The sequence below is a fragment of the Desmodus rotundus genome, chromosome 9 (assembly GCF_022682495.2).
Source record: "Desmodus rotundus isolate HL8 chromosome 9, HLdesRot8A.1, whole genome shotgun sequence".
Classification (NCBI taxonomy): Eukaryota; Metazoa; Chordata; class Mammalia; order Chiroptera; family Phyllostomidae; genus Desmodus; species Desmodus rotundus.
Window position 1 is genome coordinate 14,656,390 of NC_071395.1, and position 16,766 is coordinate 14,673,155.

Genomic DNA, 16,766 nt, shown 5'->3' on the forward strand with positions numbered 1-16,766 from the left:
GAAGCAGCACTCTCTGCTGAGTGTGCACCCAAGAAGAGGGCTCCCCACAGCACCATGGAGAAGCCCAAGGTGGTGAGGACGCACCTGTGGGACGTGAGCATCCTGCAGTAGATGGTGGGTGTCCACAATAGCAAGACCTTTGACCTGATGAAATCAAGCCTGAGATAATTGGCTACTACTGTGCGAGTCCTCCATCACCTACAGGCCAGTGAAGTTCAGCCGGACCAGCATTGAGGAGTATCTGTCCTCAACTCCTGTTCTGTTGGGTTTCCCCTCTCTGTATCCACAAAAAATACAGACTTCTCTTTAAAAATAAAAAAAAGGCGAAATGAAAACTTTTCCACACATACCAAAGCTGAAAATAAAATAATCAGAATTAGACACTTACTATAAGAACTGCTAACACATGTTCTTCAGGAAAATTCTATACTAAGGTATGAAGAGCACAAGAAATGGTAAATATGTGCATAAGTATAAAAGACTTTTATTTTTCAATCTTTCTAAAAGGTAAATATCTTTCTAAAAAAATAATAACAACACACATTGAGCTTTATAACACATGTGAAGCATATGTACAAGGTCTGGGAGGAAGAAATGAAAGTATACTGTTTTTTATATTATACGTGAAGTGGTATACTATTAACTGAAGAGGCACTATGATAATCTAAAGATACCCCAAATTCTAATGCAAGCACACGAAAAAAGAAAAACTCATAGCCAATAAGGCAATAACAGAGAAGAAATGGAATAAATAAAAATAATCTAAAAGAAGAGAAAAAGAATGAAAAGGGAATAAACAACAAATGGAATAAAAAACAATAAGGTGATGGATTTTAAACCCAACTGGATCAGTAATCACATCAAATATAAGGGGTCTAAACACCTCAATTAAAAGCTATAAATTGTCGTATTGACAAAAATAAGCAAAACTCAATTATATGTGGCCTATAATAAATGTACTTTAAATACAAAGACAGAAATAAAAATAAAAAATTGAAAAAATCTGTTAACACTAATCAGAAGAAAGGTGGTTGCATTAATAACATAGTAGATTTTGAACAAAAATTACTACCAAGGATAAGGGACACTTCACAAAGACAAAAGGGGCAATTAATTCCTCAGGAAGATGTGACCATCCTAAACGCTCGTGCACCCAATAAACGGAGCTTGAATATACATGGAACAAAGGCTGATGGAACTGCGAGAAGAGACAGAAGAATCCGTATTATAGTCAGAGATGTCAATATCCCTCCGTTTCTCAATAACTGACGGGCACGTAGACAGAAAACCAACAAGGAGACAGAATGAACCCTGTCTACCAAACCGACCTACTCAACGATTACAGAACACTCCACCCAACAACAGCAAAATGCACTTTCTTTCCCTTGTACGCAGAACACATACCCAGACTGACCATTGTCCTGCCCATAAAAACTTTTCAAAAATTTTTATAAAAAATCAACTCATACACATTATACTTACCCTACAATGGAATTGAATTAGAATCAACAACAAAAAGGTCTCCTCCAAAAACCCTGAGTATTTAGAAACTATATAAACCACTTTAAATAACCTGCGAGTCAAAGAAGAACTCCAAGGGGAAATCAGAAAGTATTTTGAACAGAATGGAACTGAAAACACATTTCCAAATTTGTCAGACGTGGCTAAAGCAGTACTGAGGAGAAAAGGCACAGTACTAAAGGCCTACATTAGAAAATGGGAGGCAACGCCCTCCTTGGTCCCCCGGATCTGACTCTTGCTTCCAAAGAGTTTGGGTGGAACAGACCCAGGGATCTTCTTCCAGCCTCCCACCACCCTTCAACCTCCTTTCCAGTCACTACCAGAGGAACCACCTCAGCCGTCCTAAGCCTCCGAGACCAGCCAACACGAGTTTTTGACCGTAATTCTTCATTGCTGAACAACCATAAGCTCCCAAATTCATTAGAATTATTCCACCAAATAAGGCCACCATCAACCACCTGGCCACCCTGCACCTGCAGGCCTCCTCTACCTACCTCTCTCTGGACTTCTATTTCCACCGTGACAATGGGGCTCTGCAGGGCCTGGGCCACTCCTTCCACGAGTTGGCAGAGGAGCAGTGCAAGGGGCCCAGCATCTCCTGAAGGTGCAAAACCAGCACGGGGGCCACGTTCTCTTCCAGGACGTCCAGAAGCCTTCCCACGAAGAATGGGGTCAAACTCAGGATGCCAGGGAAACTGCCTTGGCCTTGGCGAAGCACCTAAACCAGGCCCTTTTGGGTCTGCAGGCTCTGGGTTCTGCCCACGGACCTTGAGCCCTGTGGCTTCCTGGAGAACCACGTCCTGGGTGAGGAGGTGAAACTCATCAAGAAGATAAGTGAGCAGCTGACCCACCTCTACAGGCTGGCGGCCCCCAGGCTGGGCTGGGCGAGAATCTCTTTGAAAGGCTCACCCTCAAGCATGACTAGGAGCCTTTGGAGCCCAGAGGCTTTGAGGGGCCCTCTCCATCCCCCCATGTCTGGCTTTTCCCTGAGCCTCTCCCTGCAACCGCTAGGCAGCCTTTTAACACCCTGGAACCTTCTCCTGTGCATTGGACCAAATGGAAACAATAAGGCTTTTTGCAGGAAAGAAAGAAAAGAGAGAGACAGAAAGAAAATGAGAGAGGTCCCAAATTAATTACTTCAGTTTCCATCTTAAGAAACTAGCAAAACCAGAGCAAATTATACCCCAAATAAGCAGAAGAGAGTAAATAATAAAGATCAGAGAGGAAATCAATTAAATTTTAAAAAATGGACACAATCAATGGAAACAAGAGCTAGCTTGTTCTTTGAGAAAACCCATTAAATTGATAAACTTCTAGCCACACTGATCAGGAAATAAGACAGAAGACACACATTAGCAATTATCATTACTACCGATTATATAAATTAAAAGGATCACAAGGAAACATTATGAACAACTTTATGCCCGCGGCTGAAATGGACAAATTCCTCAAAAATATATAGCTGTCCATTCTCCAGAGAACTGTTCTGGGCACCTGGGGGTTTATGTCTCCCTAGGGAGCCACACAAATGATAACTGTTACCTGGGTTAGAAAAGTCAGTCCACCCCACCCCACTCTTGCTTCAGGTGAGGACAGATTCTGTAGTGCAATTCGGGTTCTAGAGGTCCCGTGGGACCAGGCCGAAGCCAGGCACCAGCTTGCATCCTTAGCTTCGTCCTTACTTCGCCTTCTTCTCCTGCTTCTAAGGGTACTCCTTCAATCAATTACTTGCCTAAGTTTCCCTGTTATACACAGGTTTCCCTACTTACACAAACGTTTTCTGTACAGCAGTGTGCCTGTGATGCCAGCAGCCCCCTTACATATGTGGTGTTCACCGAGTCTCTTGTGCTCGATTTAGTCTCCTGCTGTGTTGTGCGGTGACGTGCTGTACCGGCGAGCAGGCTCGGGGTGATGGGCTGCACTGCAGAGCCTTGGTGCGCAGTGGACCACAGCATCTCAGCTTGTGTATGTGCGCTCTTGTTACATGGCACATTTCTCAGAACATGTCCCCAGTGCATCCATTGCGGAAGCATAAAACTCTGTGTAGAACTCTCTCTCAACCCTCTGTGCTCTCCTTCCCATGAGCCCTTGCCTTCACCACACTTGTCCTCTGGCAGACTGTTATTTTTCTTCCCTGATAGCCCGTGAGCTCCAGGAGACAAGTTTCGTTCATTGCTGTGTCCGCAGTACCCAGGGCAGGGCCTGGCACACAGCAGAAGCCATCTTTTGAAAGAAAGACCGAATGAATAACTAGAAAAAACCCAACCAGCTGCCCTACCGTTGTGCCACCATATTTGAATTATAACAAGTCTCTGATTTTTAAAAGACATGTACTTATTCTTGGGCTGTGTTGCTGCCCTTCCCCTGTGGAGTCACACTTGATAGCAATGTCTCCTGAAATTCCTTGGTGATAATGTGCATTATCTTCCCGTTTAATAATTTAAAATTGTATAATGCAAATGTTTCCTCCATTGTCAACCTCTAAAACGTGTTATGCCAAACAAGATTGGCCAGTCTGCAGCATTTGCTGAGAGGCTGCCACTGTGTGATGACATTGAACAGGACTGTCTTCTGGGGTCACCGAAGAAGGGAACGTCATTCCTGTCCTGGTGGAGCTTTCCATGTCATGGGTCTTCAACTCCCACATATGAGAGAAATCCCAGGGTTATCAGCAACGCACAAATGAAAACAATGAGAATGCACTACATACGGGGCTGGTTAGATGAGACACGATGGCTGGTGGGCCACTCGAACTAGAGTAATTCCTAGGAGTTGAGTGAAAGGCTGGGATTTAAAGATCTATGAGGATAAGGTGGGAAAGAGAAGGGTACTTGCAAAAGGAAATGACAACTACGTGAGCCTAACTTCATCGGTTACCTGGTCTCTAAACTACACTACGAATTTGGCCTATAGCCTTCCTCTCGTAGTTACCCAGCTGTATTCTGTGCTTTTCTGGTAATGTATCACATACTATTTTGAATTCAAATGGTTCTGCACCTTCAATGACAGGGCGGAGTCACTTCATAAACTCCTTCCAACTCATCCTTGGGTCTCAACTGAAATGTGGTCTTCACAAATAGGCTTTTTCAGTTACTTAATCTGAAATGAGTGTGCCTTGTTATTCTCTATCTTGGTATTTCTCTAATAGCTTTTACCACAATTTTAACCACAAATATTGTGACTTTATCATCTGTCTTCCTTGCTAGATTAACTTCCTAGAAGCAGAAGCAGGGTGCTTGTATTTTTTTTTTACTGTGTACTGATTACTTAGCACAGTGCCTGACACTTCATATATATTTGTAGAAATGGAATGAAATAGTGCGTGCTTCTGTGAAGTCCAGAAATCCATATGCAAAACTGACTGCAATACTGAAAATAATTTTATTTTCAACACTTACCAAATTTAAGTTGGGCTAACTTCTGATACATAGAGATATATATCAACATAACCGTAAGTACATACCTATATAAATATATACATACATAATTCATATACATGGTAATATTCGGAGCTTTACCTATTCAAATTCAATGGTGTCAAATATTTCATCTTTTATAATAAATCTAAATTGTTCATGAGAATCTTTCCTCTATCTGAGGTAAGGAATATAATCCTGGATAGGACTGGCATATGGGGGTGTGATGGGCCTAGCTGCTCCTAGCCCATTCAAGGGGCCTCGGTGCAGACCAGAAAGAGGAGCCCCGTTGTCTGGGGTAGACACTGCCACACAGCCACGCACTGTGCTTGGTGAGTGGAGCTCAAGCAGGACTGCACTCCCATCTACTGCCTCAGCCAGCTGCCCTGGTCCAGGACACTGCCTGCGTGGAGGCGGCAGTCCTGGGTGGTGCTGCTCTGTGCTGGTGCCAGCAGGGCATGGGGGACCTGGCCGCCCTTGTACAGCTCCATTCCTTGCTTTAAAAAAAGACTGATTTGTCTGAATGAGTATGGGCGGGTGGGGGTCCCTTCTTCTCTGAAGAGGGAGACATTCCTGACAAAGAAGACCACTTTTCCGTGCTCCAGTGTGCAGGTGGTGTGCAGCCTCTAAATGAGCTTTCAAGGTTTGATCTTAGGAAATAACCCAATGTTGATTCTTGCTTCCTAGAAAGTTACGCTGTCAATCTGGCTGTAGTTGAGCTGTGCAATTTCCCTCTGTAAAAAAAAAAAAAAAAATCAGAAGTTAGTTCATACGTATAACACTGCTTAGTGACCATTTGCAGATTCTATCAGTGGCACTGAGAATAAGCTCAGCTGTCTCATCAGTGACCCCATTTATTGGCAGCCACGATTGCCTCGTTTCTGTAAGCCTTTATAAATTCTCTGTATCTTGAAACTTAGGATCACAACAGCTGCCTGTTTAATAACCAAAATTAATTTACCTTTAAGAGACCTTAGTCTCCAAGTACAACCATAAGGAAGGCCTGTTTTGAACCAACTAAGATGAATTCATCCCTTGGAGCGAGAGCTCAAACTACTGAGACATAATTTTGGAAAGATTTTTATTTTGGAAAAAAGAACATAAAACTGGTATTGGGGTATAGAGCCTTGGATAGCCAAATGCCAGGTATAGATTGGGTCCCTGGGTTCTGGTTTTTAAACAACCTGATTAGATGAGATTGGGTAAGTGATTCAGTCTTGATGGGGTTCATCTCCAGATCTGTTTATTAAATGAGAGTTTAACCTCTTAAAATCTTCATCGCTCTATGCCTTATTTTGTACGTCCTCAAAACAGGGAAGACGTCAGAGCGTCTGGGGATCAGAAGACACCTTCGGGATCACGTGTACACAGGACTCACGTGTATACACAACAGCCCCTGGGAGAAACGGTAAGTTTGTTATAGGGGGCCCTGCACTGAGCTCGGCACTGGACTGAGCATTCCGGGAGGTTCTTTTCACTTATTCTAATTGGCCATCTTTGCGGGGGGGGGGGGGGGGGGGGGATCTAGCTCCACTAGTAAATCCGGGCCCAGGAAGTGAAAGGTGCACAAGCTTCACTAGCCACAGGGCCCACTTTAACAGTAATTAGTTCAATCAGCTACCCATCTCCACCGTCCCCAACTTTCACGTCAGCTGGGCGAAATTTATGCCCAGCAGTGAAGCAAATCCAAATACGGCCACCATTTCCTCCATTGCCAAAATAGGAAAACGTCCCTATCTCCTCTTCAAAGTCTGTCTCCCAGGAAAGTCATGTCCCCTGTTAAATACTAAGTGGCGCTAGGCACGCCTTGTGTTCAGTCCCTGTACTGCCAACTTGTGCGGATCTCGAAAACGTCCAGGCACCACTCTTGATAACTTGCAGATCTTTTTAGTAACTCTTTCTTTAGGCACAGTGTTTAACTGGGGGGAAGTTTAATTTACTTAGGTACATGGGATACATAGGGCATCCCGCTTCTGGACCTCAGCAAACCTGCTACGAATTCTTCCTCCAGAACTAACGCCTCCTTATTGAAACCCCCAGGGAACTCTCCCCAGATTCCGCCACCCCCCCCCCCCCCACCGCCTTTGAAAATGAAGCTGATTTGCATCCAGCTTCTTCGCCTCTCCTCCACTCCGGGCGGGGGAAACCTGCGTTCCGGGGGAGCGCCAGCAGGGCCTGGCAGAGCTCCAGGGCACAGGTGGGGGCCCCGCAAGGGGCGTCAGGGGGCAGCCCGCCCAGGTTGGCGCAATCCCTCCCGCGGTCAGACTCCGCCGCACACCCCGTCCGCGCCGTTACCGTAGCGCGCAGGAGCTTAGGCAAGGATGGGACCCTTCTCCGGAGTCTTCGAACCATCTCCACCTTCTCAGCGGCTCGCAGCATCTGGGTTGCACTCGCCACTAAATCAGACCCCAAGGAAGATCTTTATCGACTAGAGCTTCACACTGAAAATCACCAGGGCACAGGGGGAGTCCGTGCGGGCCAGCAGCGGGGAAGGGGCCGGAAAGCTCTCTCCTGCCAGCTCCAGGGGTCTCGGCTCATCCTCCCCAGGGGTGAGGGGCGGGCCGGGGCCCGGACGGGGAGGCCGAGGAGGGGGCCCCTCCCTCCTCACCTCCCGCGGCCCAGTCCTACTCACTTTCTCTCGGAGCCGCAGCTCCGCCGCCTTTTTAGCCCGGGGTCGTGCGGAGGGGCTGCGGGCAGGAGAAAGGAGCCGGTGGGGACTCTCCGGACCGCGACCCAGCCCCAAGCCGACCAGCCGGAGGACCAGGGCGGTGGACGCCCCCACCCCGGCGCCCCGCTAGGCGGGCGCGTTGGGCTCCGAGACCCGGAGGCTGGCTCCGAGAGCTCGGCCGAGCCCCCACCTCCGCCTGCCGCCGTGGCCCTCGCCCCCTCCCAGCGCATCCCGGAGGTCGCCCCGCCCGGGGGACGCGCTCGCGCCGAGGCCGCCCCGTCCCCTCCCCCCCCCCGTCCGGGCGGGGGCGCGCGAGAAGCGGTGACGTCAAGGGGCGCGCGGTGGCAGCACCTCCCCGCGCGCTAGTTAAAAAGAAGAAGAAAAGAGGGAACGAAACATGAGAGGCTGTGTGAGAAGCTGCAGCCGCTGGCAGAGGAGACCTCAGCATCATCTACAGCCCAGCGCTGGCCCTGCGTTCGCCTGCCCCTCCGGTTCTGTTGCTGCTACTGTCTCACCTAAACAACCCCCGTTACACGGACAAGTGAACCTCTGTGGCCGGCTTCTCTTCTTCTTCCTCCTCTTCCAACTCCTCCTCCTCCCACTGCCCAGCTGCAGCAGAAAGCCCCTGACCCCACTGACACCGGCACAGCTGTACACGGTGTCATCCGCACAACTTTCTCTCGCTCCTCGGGCTCCCCCAAGGCGTTGGACCATCGTCTTTTATTTTTGGCCAAGTTGCAACGTCCCCGCCACCTCCCTCTGCCTCGCAAGTGTCCCGCCGCCCTGCAGCCTCCTCCCGGCGCTGCGCCCTAGTGCCCCTGCTGGGCAGTGGCGTTCCCCCCCTCTCGCCCGCGCCCACCCCCGGCCGCGCCGGGCAGACGATGCTGAAGATGCTCTCATTTAAGCTGCTGCTGCTGGCCGTGGCTCTGGGCTTCTTCGAAGGAGATGCTAAGTTTGGGGAAAGGAACGAAGGAAGCGGAGCGAGGAGGAGAAGGTGCCTGAATGGGAACCCCCCGAAGCGCCTGAAAAGGAGAGATAGGCGGGTGATGTCCCAGCTGGAGCTGCTCAGTGGGGGGGAGATGCTGTGCGGTGGCTTCTACCCCCGGCTATCCTGCTGCCTGCGGAGTGACAGCGCTGGGCCCGGGCGCCTGGATCCGAAGGTAAGCGCGCACCCGCCTCACCGCTGCGAGACTGGCGTCCTGGCCGGGCGGGGTTCCCTGCGTCTCCGGCGACGCTGGTGGCTGTGGGAAGGGCGACACTTGTTTGGGAAGTTCTTTTTGATAACTTTCTGAAAGCGCTGGCTGGCGTGGTTCGGTCGTGCGTCCCTCCGGGGTGCGCAGGCACCTCGCCCGCCCCCGAGAGTCCGCGGTCGGGATGCCGTGCAAAACCGTCTGTCTCGGAAAGGAGAAGCCTCTGTGGTACCCGCGTTCGGGGCTGGGCAACTATTTTAAGAGAATCGCGATTAACAGTGTGTTTTGGATCGAGTCGGGCATGGGCTGCAGTGAAACTGTAAATGAAGGTGGCTGTGGTTTCCGGTTTGTTTTTCCAGAGTGAAAAGATTCGTGCAGCTTTCTCCACGTGCTCGGTTAGGGCGAGCGTTGAATCGGAAAGGATGTTGAAGCACGGTTGGTGTAGGATCCCCAGCCCCGTCAGAGGGGGTTGTCTAACGTTACAGTCGTTAAACAGCGAAAAGGGAACTCCTGGGACTCCAGTTGAGAACCCGCAACACTGGCGAAAGATTTTGCTGGGGCGTGTTTACTACATAAAACGGAGACGATCCTCCGTCGCTGTTTGGAATGTTTGGTAATATCATCAATTCCGGCTTTCGGGGGTATTTAGTTGTCCGGGAAGATCTGCCCTGGAAACGTGTTTCAGGAGTCACACACTGCATTGACATTTTCCTCGTGCTGATAAGTTTGAACGAATAGGAAAATAGTGTTGGCTGAGTGCAAAGACAGGCTTGTTTTTGCGTCTGCAGCATCTTCCGTGCCATGGGATGCGGCCATGTGGGCTGTCTACTGTACTCCGAAGAAAGACTGGGGAGCACCCCATTAACAATCACTGCACGCGAAATAAACAATCAGGTGTCTTTGCTCCCCCTCCCTTTCCCCATTTTAGGTTTAATTAAGAATTCCTCTGTTACACCACTGCAGTTGTCAAGGTCTGAGAGACTCTTGGAAAACTTGTGCTTCAGTCTTGCTGGCCCAGGCATTAAAAAAAAAAAAAAAAAAACCCAGGCTGAATCTAATTTTTATGCTCAGTTCACGGTAGATTTCACTCTATTCTCATGTAAACGGCTCCTACGAATCAACATATGTGTCTGGGTGGTATCTCTCACTTTGTTTTGTAACAAAAAGCCATATTGCATCATTTAATTTGCTCAAGTCATGCAAATAGGAAAAAATCAATAGGACAAAAAGGGGTCGACTTATCCTCCTCCCCACTAAACTGCTGCCCACACACAGCGTCCTGTTGCTTATGGCAAAAGAATAACAACAACACCATTGTGTTTGTTAGTTGGTTCACTAATGGGTGAAACTAGAGAACATCATTCTCTTTCAGTCCCCAGCTCTGTCCAAATGTTCATGCCTTTTGAGGGAGCATTTGTCCAACTCGCTCTATTCCCAGATGAGTGCGAACTGTCTTGCTGCAGGTTTTCAGCTGCAGCTCGCTCTTTATTCTTACCATATGCAGCAGGAGTCTGAGATTCGGGAACAGATATTCCAGCATTTTATTCAAAACAATGTCATTAAGCTCCTGTGTTGTAATTGAATTAAGTTACAGAATAGCTACATTCACATCATCTGCAGGGGTTTACCAGGATCCCAAAAGAAGCAGAAATGCAGAGGAAGGTTTAGAAATTTTTCCCATTAAGTCCTCCTGTGTGCAGCATATACTGTGGGTACGCCCATGATCTCCAGCCCCCTGCCGTACTGAACAGGAGCGTGAGGAAAGAAAACTTGGTTCTGAACTAAATGTAGTGAAGCTTGGGGGGGAGGGGGAGGGGGCTGATGGGAGTTATAATCCTAAGAGAAGTTACATCAAGTTTTTTTTTTTTTTTTAAGAAATCATTCTTTAGGAAGTAATCTGCCATGTTAGCTATCCACATTCCTTTCCGTTTTACATCCTTCCAATCTCCAACAAACCCCTACTCATTTGGGAAATGTGTCTGAATTAAATGTGGTACACTAGATTTTGCTGGCTTCATTACAAATGGTTTATAAACCAACAATACTCAAATTGTTCAAATCAGAGACTTGATATAGCTATGCCTATGCGTTCTTGACCTATGTTAGCTCTCAGATTATAATAGTTTTTAAAACATGTTATTTTATAATAAACTTCACTGTTTCCCTTCTTTCCCTAAGCCTTCTTGGTTTATAATATATGTTAGGGTCTTATTTCATAACGTGTGCACAGAAGAGATGGCTATTTGAAAGGGCTCTTTTTTGTTTATGAAAAAAATTTTCCCCCCAGAAATATTTCTGCAACTTTTCAAGAAATGAGAGGGGTAGCCTTTTCCTATTGGGAAAAAAAAAAACTTCATAGACAAATAGATAGTAGCAAACTGGGTAGGAGTATTGAGCATGCTCAGCTGTGCCATTAAATCCAGTTTCCAGACTAACACATTCTCTTTCATGTAATGAACTAGCTTTGAGTTCAGTTCTTTAGCCAAGGTATTATGCTTTTATACTTTAATTTTTTGTACATTTTAATAGTTTTATGTGTTGTAATGAGATGGCTAACCACCATTATAAATAATTATTGCCAAAATTTAGGAAGTTACATCGTCTCAATATTTTTGCAGCTCCTAAGTACAACATGCCAAAGGGTCTAATGCCCATTAGCCAAATTGAATCTGCAACTAACAGAAATGCCCCCACTTCTAAAACTTAGATTGTGGCCACAGAAGCATAGAAGATCTCTCTACCTTGGGTGGTTTCACAGCCAAAGCTGTCAAGGAATGGGTGAAAAGTAATTGTTTTCAAGTGTGCCCTTTTACAATCATTTGTTTGCTCTGGCTCTTTCAGGGACAAAGGCTATTGTTGGACACATCCAACTAAACAAATAACTCATCCTGGGGTCCCTTTAACAGCTGCCTTGGTACAATGATCTATTTACATATTAGCCTAAAATTGAAACTGAACTCTTTAATGACATAATCCAGCACTATAGTCCAGAGACCCACGGGTTCTACCCAACAGCTGAAGAACCTTGTAGCCATATGATTTTTAGAAATAACTTTTTATGTGCCAAGTGATCTGAAGGTGACATCTTAATATACTGTCACACATTTTCTCCTTTTGTCCCCTCATCAAGCCCATGTGGGGGCCTTTGTATTCTCTTTGTTTAGTTGCTTGATAAATAAAGAGACATACAGAAGGTCTCTGTCACCCATTTTACTATTTGTTGATAAGCTACAGTGGTAGGCCACGCTTCCCTGTGTATTCCAGGATTTCACTTACCTTTCTTCTATGGATTTGACTTTCATGTGGCTAAAGATTAAAGGATGACCTGCCAGATGTTATAAATTAGTCAGCAACAGCCACAATCATTACTAGGCATGCTGTAATAATGTTTCGAAGTTTTACATGATTTCCAAAGTATATTTAGTTTAAACCACTATAATTTGATGGTTTCGTATATGGGTTTTAAAAATTGAAACAGGAAATTAGCTTAAATTTCTTCTTAAGATTGATGACATTGTCAGGCATAAAGTTGAGGACCTATATAGACACAGACACATAGGCCAAAAAGAAAAAAAAAAACCCTACACACACACAGCAGTACACATCTGTCCAAAACAGCATTGCAGCTTGGGCTGAGTCAGTTTAATTGACTTCAGTAAGACTATTGGTTCATTGAAACCAAAGCCAGAATGATGGCTCTATCTATCTTCAAATGGGTATTTACACTGCAGACCTCACACAGAGCAAAATGTTACCATCCTGCTGGGCCGGAACAGCATGCAACTTTACAAAGAATAATATCATACTTGATTTCAGATAATTTATTGAATCCTATTCCTGAAACTTTTGATGAGAGATCTTGTGGCCAGGACACATTCCAAAAATTGTAAAAGACAAAATTCTTCAGGCACTAAAATCAAGCTCTTCCTGGATGGCAGCTGGGAGCGTACATGGGGGTCATTTGGTCTCAGCTATTTAAAAAAACGGAAGCATGCATATTCCCCATAAAACCAAAGGTGATTGCAGTTTTTTGGCAAACCAAAGAGGTGGTTTCAGCAACCTGCAGTTGTTTTGTTCTTAGGGGACTGCTGTGTGATAAACAAACGGAACGAAGCCCAACAGTATTCATATTGAAAGATCTGGGGAGGGCTGCCAGGGTATGGACAATAAGAGACATTTAAAACATTCTTGGAATGCAAATTCTAAGTGTCTGGTGTATGCTTCCTTTTAGAAAACTTTAACCATTTAAGCAATTGTCATTCAAGGAAATTGATAAAAATTAATACGTAAGTATAATTGTCATGAAAAACGACTTCTGAATATTCTAGATCATTACTACGTATTGTATTTTTTTTTCTGAAATCGGGTTACTTCTATTGAATTTTTAATTACTGCATGCTAAAATGTCAGCATGCTTGTATTCAACTGGTTTTTAGTTGCTTTGCTCTCTCAGACCCAAGTTTTGTGATCACCTAGAATATCTTTATTCTAAAAAATAGAAGCCATACAAGGTACTCAAATTAGAATCTCAATTTGTGAATGAAATATTTGCTTTAAACAATGATCTAGAGATTAAAATATTAATTTCAGTTTATAGTTCTAAAGAAATGATAAAGTATATAATTACATAAGTTGGGAAAAGGTATAGAATTCAATCCCATTATGGTGCTTTTTAATATGAAATATCAGTTATTGATTTAGACAGCACTGCATTACACGTCTCAAAGGTCGTGCTGATATTGCTCCCCTTTAGTTATTCCAGGGACTCCTGAGGTCAGCTTTTCAAAGTTAGTACTAGATACTGAGACCTAACCTCAATGAACCGATGACTCCCAAAGTGGTCTTATTGAAATAAAAGACATAGTATTGTAGAAGTAAAGTTAAAAGTATGCCTTTTCCCATTTGAACTTACTAAATACTATACGAAAGTACTTTTATTAGATTCTCGTGTTTATTTTTGCATATAACATACCTGAGGAGCAAGTTAGAGAGTTCTTCCTGGCTAAGATACAATGAATAATAAAAATTGCTCTTAAACCTGTTGGATTCAGCTGCAGGTATCATTTTTATAAAATATGAAAGAGAAAGATTTCCCCTTACTTTAGAAAACTTTCCCTATGCAATCTGTAGATTGGAAATGAATTGAAATTAGAAAAATGTAATTCATGTTAACATCTTTGAGACTATCATATTAAGAATTTCAGGAGTGAAATAGAGTTTTACCTAAGACACAAATAAACCATGTTTTTTAAAAAATTTTGCTTTACATACAGTTGGATAAAGGTATTTGGAATTTTAAAGTTAAGTACCAGTCAGTATGCACTTTGAGGCAGAATAAAGTGATAAAGGATTCAAGGGTCTAAATATAATTGTCATTTAATTTTTTGCATCCGAAAGACAGACAAACCACTTTGATTTGTGAGAGTAAGAAGACTTTTGTCCATCTCTACTCTTGGCCCTTGCATCCCATACAAGAGAGCACTTACATCCTTACAAAGGAATTCTCTGTTGTCACATGGTAATTCTTTTCGGACTACTGCATTGGCTAAATTATACTTTTCTACTTACATGATTACAAAAAAGAAGTAACTAAACCTCACTTCACATCACTAAAAAGTTTATTTCTGACTTACGGCTTTCAGATATTTTCTGTGACCAACAACACCGAATGTGGGAAGTTACTGGAAGAAATCAAATGTGCGCTTTGCTCTCCACATTCCCAGAGCCTGTTCCACTCACCTGAGAGGGAAGCCTTGGACAGAGACCTCGTACTCCCCCTGCTCTGCAAAGACTATTGCAAAGAATTCTTTTACACCTGCCGAGGCCACATTCCAGGTAAAGAAATGCATGAATTAAATAAACCAATGCAGAATATCCTTCCAGGACACCTGTTCTGAAATGCTTGCATACAAGAGCATAAAATGAATGTCATCTTTCAAAATACCTATTCTTTCCTCATCAGTAACCTTTTCAAATGTGTAACCTTGTATTGCTGCCAAAGGGGGTGACTGTCATGTCAGTCCGGAAGCAGTACGTTGGTTTTGTTGGAGACGTTCTACTTTCTTCTTTTGTGTTAAACTAATGATACAGCTGGTGATCTTCACGCACATTGTATTATCAGCTGGATTACCAACACATTTCTGGTTGGTGTCTTCGCCCATCCACGTCAGCATCAAGTCGGCCTCCTCTTCTACAGGGCCGACACACACCTGCAGACTGCCCACGGGCTCTGAAAGTGTTTCCTTAAGTAAAATACCATTCAAAATCCAAAAAGAAGTAATGCCTTACTGAGCACTTTCACATATAATGACTAATTTGCTCCTCAGAACCCCTGGGAGGTGGGAAAGGTAGAGACATCTGCACTTGACAGATGAGGACAACCGAGCCTCAGGAGATGCCCAAGGCCTTAACCAAAGCTGTACAGGGAGAAAGTGATGGAGTACACGCGGAAGTTCTTACAGGCCCAGTATTCCAAATATACCTGGTCACCGTCATGTGCTGGGCCCCGATAAACATATAGAGTCTTGGGTGTTGATTAATTTTACCATCAAAAGTTTGTAAACTTTGGTTGTTGGTTTAGTTGGAAGAATCAACATAGAGGTAGAAAAGAATTTAACGAGAGAGATTCTGTTTAGTTAGGCAAAGCCGCACACAAACAAACCTACTGAAGCTAACAGTTTATAAAACTAAATGGCATTGAAGGAAAAGACGAGCTTTAAGAACTCTGGGATGCACTGGGAGAATTTTTTTTGAACTGCTATGCACATTTCACTTTTTTCTCTGACCCAGAAAAGTGTAGATTTCTTTGGTATTTTTTTATAGAGCTCTCCTAATAAGCTAGGAAAACATTTTGACTAGGGTGGCCTGCTTCCTTTGCTGTACCGTAACATATATGTAAACGCATTCCGTGTGAAAATATTATTATTGTCTTTATAAACTACAGCTATGTTCCCAAGGCTTTTCTGAAGCCAGCTGTTTCTTCCTCTTTATCACATTCCCCAAAGCAAAGGAGACCAGGTCACGGTTGCCTAGAGGGCTTGCTGAGAAGCGATAGCAGATTAAGTCCCATAAAGGTTCGCTGCACATTTCAAACCTGGAAGGTTCCCTTTGCCACCCTAAGTTGAAAGTGACATCGACACTTAGCATTTTCATCTACCTCTCTCTGCTTGAGATAAAGCCAACCATGCTGGATTTAGGAGCTCATCTGTGGGGGTCTTCCTGTATCTGAAGTTATTTTAGCTTCCAAAACAAACACCAGAAAGCGATATCCACTGTGGGAGAGAGCACAGCAAACAGCTCAGGAGTCAGAACGGCAAGCACCTCACTCCCCAGATCAACAGATGTGGTGACGAATGACAAATTTATTTTTCTACAAAGTTTGTGTATATGTAAAACTGCTGAAGTGCATCAAGATGTCAAGTGCTTTCGGTGGCCACCCAGGCTGCCTTGAAAGATAACCAGATGAAAGCTCCTCTGCAGCGGTGATGGAGCTGCCGGGGCGCTTTCGCGGGACAGGCCGGCAGGCAGGCTTCGGCAGCCAGCAGAGGGGCTTCCTCTGGAGCCCTCAAATGCTGATAATGGCTCTAAACGCCTGTCCGCAGAGTGAGCTGTGATAATGCTCTCTCTGCGTTACTTAGGTTGATCGGTTTGTTGGCCAGACTGGTCCTTGGCCTGGAGGTTACTGTTTCCTAAAGTATGATGAGTAAGAGGGTAATCCTGCCTTTCGCCCTGGCCCCAAACCCAAGAGGCTCTTGAGAATTCTAGAACACAGGTTTTTCAGAAATTGCTCAAAAGGCAAGTTTTTAATATTTTAATCCACAAACTACTTTGTGATTCTTTCTTTATAAGAAACTAGTCAACATATTTTGACTATCCTCCTTAGTACCTTCACCTTTCTGCGAATCAAAAGCATGACGAGGAAGGTACCCGAGGGATGTATGTTGTAAGGGAAACGCCGAAAGGGGTTAGAAA

The 16,766-nt window shown here is 44.8% G+C and overlaps 1 protein-coding gene and 1 pseudogene across 1 annotated transcript in view; both read left to right on the forward strand.

Moving 5' to 3' along the window:
* Window positions 1-2,446, forward strand: part of LOC112312361 (ferritin light chain pseudogene) — a 38,770-nt pseudogene extending 36,324 nt beyond the window's left edge.
* A 5,419-nt stretch (window positions 2,447-7,865) lies between these two features.
* Window positions 7,866-16,766, forward strand: part of HHIP (hedgehog interacting protein) — a 75,525-nt gene continuing 66,624 nt past the window's right edge. The window contains exons 1-2 of the mRNA XM_024568940.2: window positions 7,866-8,765; window positions 14,438-14,630. Of these exons, the coding sequence (XP_024424708.2) occupies window positions 8,487-8,765; window positions 14,438-14,630 (472 nt within the window). The 5' untranslated portion in view covers window positions 7,866-8,486. The remainder of the gene's footprint in view (window positions 8,766-14,437; window positions 14,631-16,766) is intronic.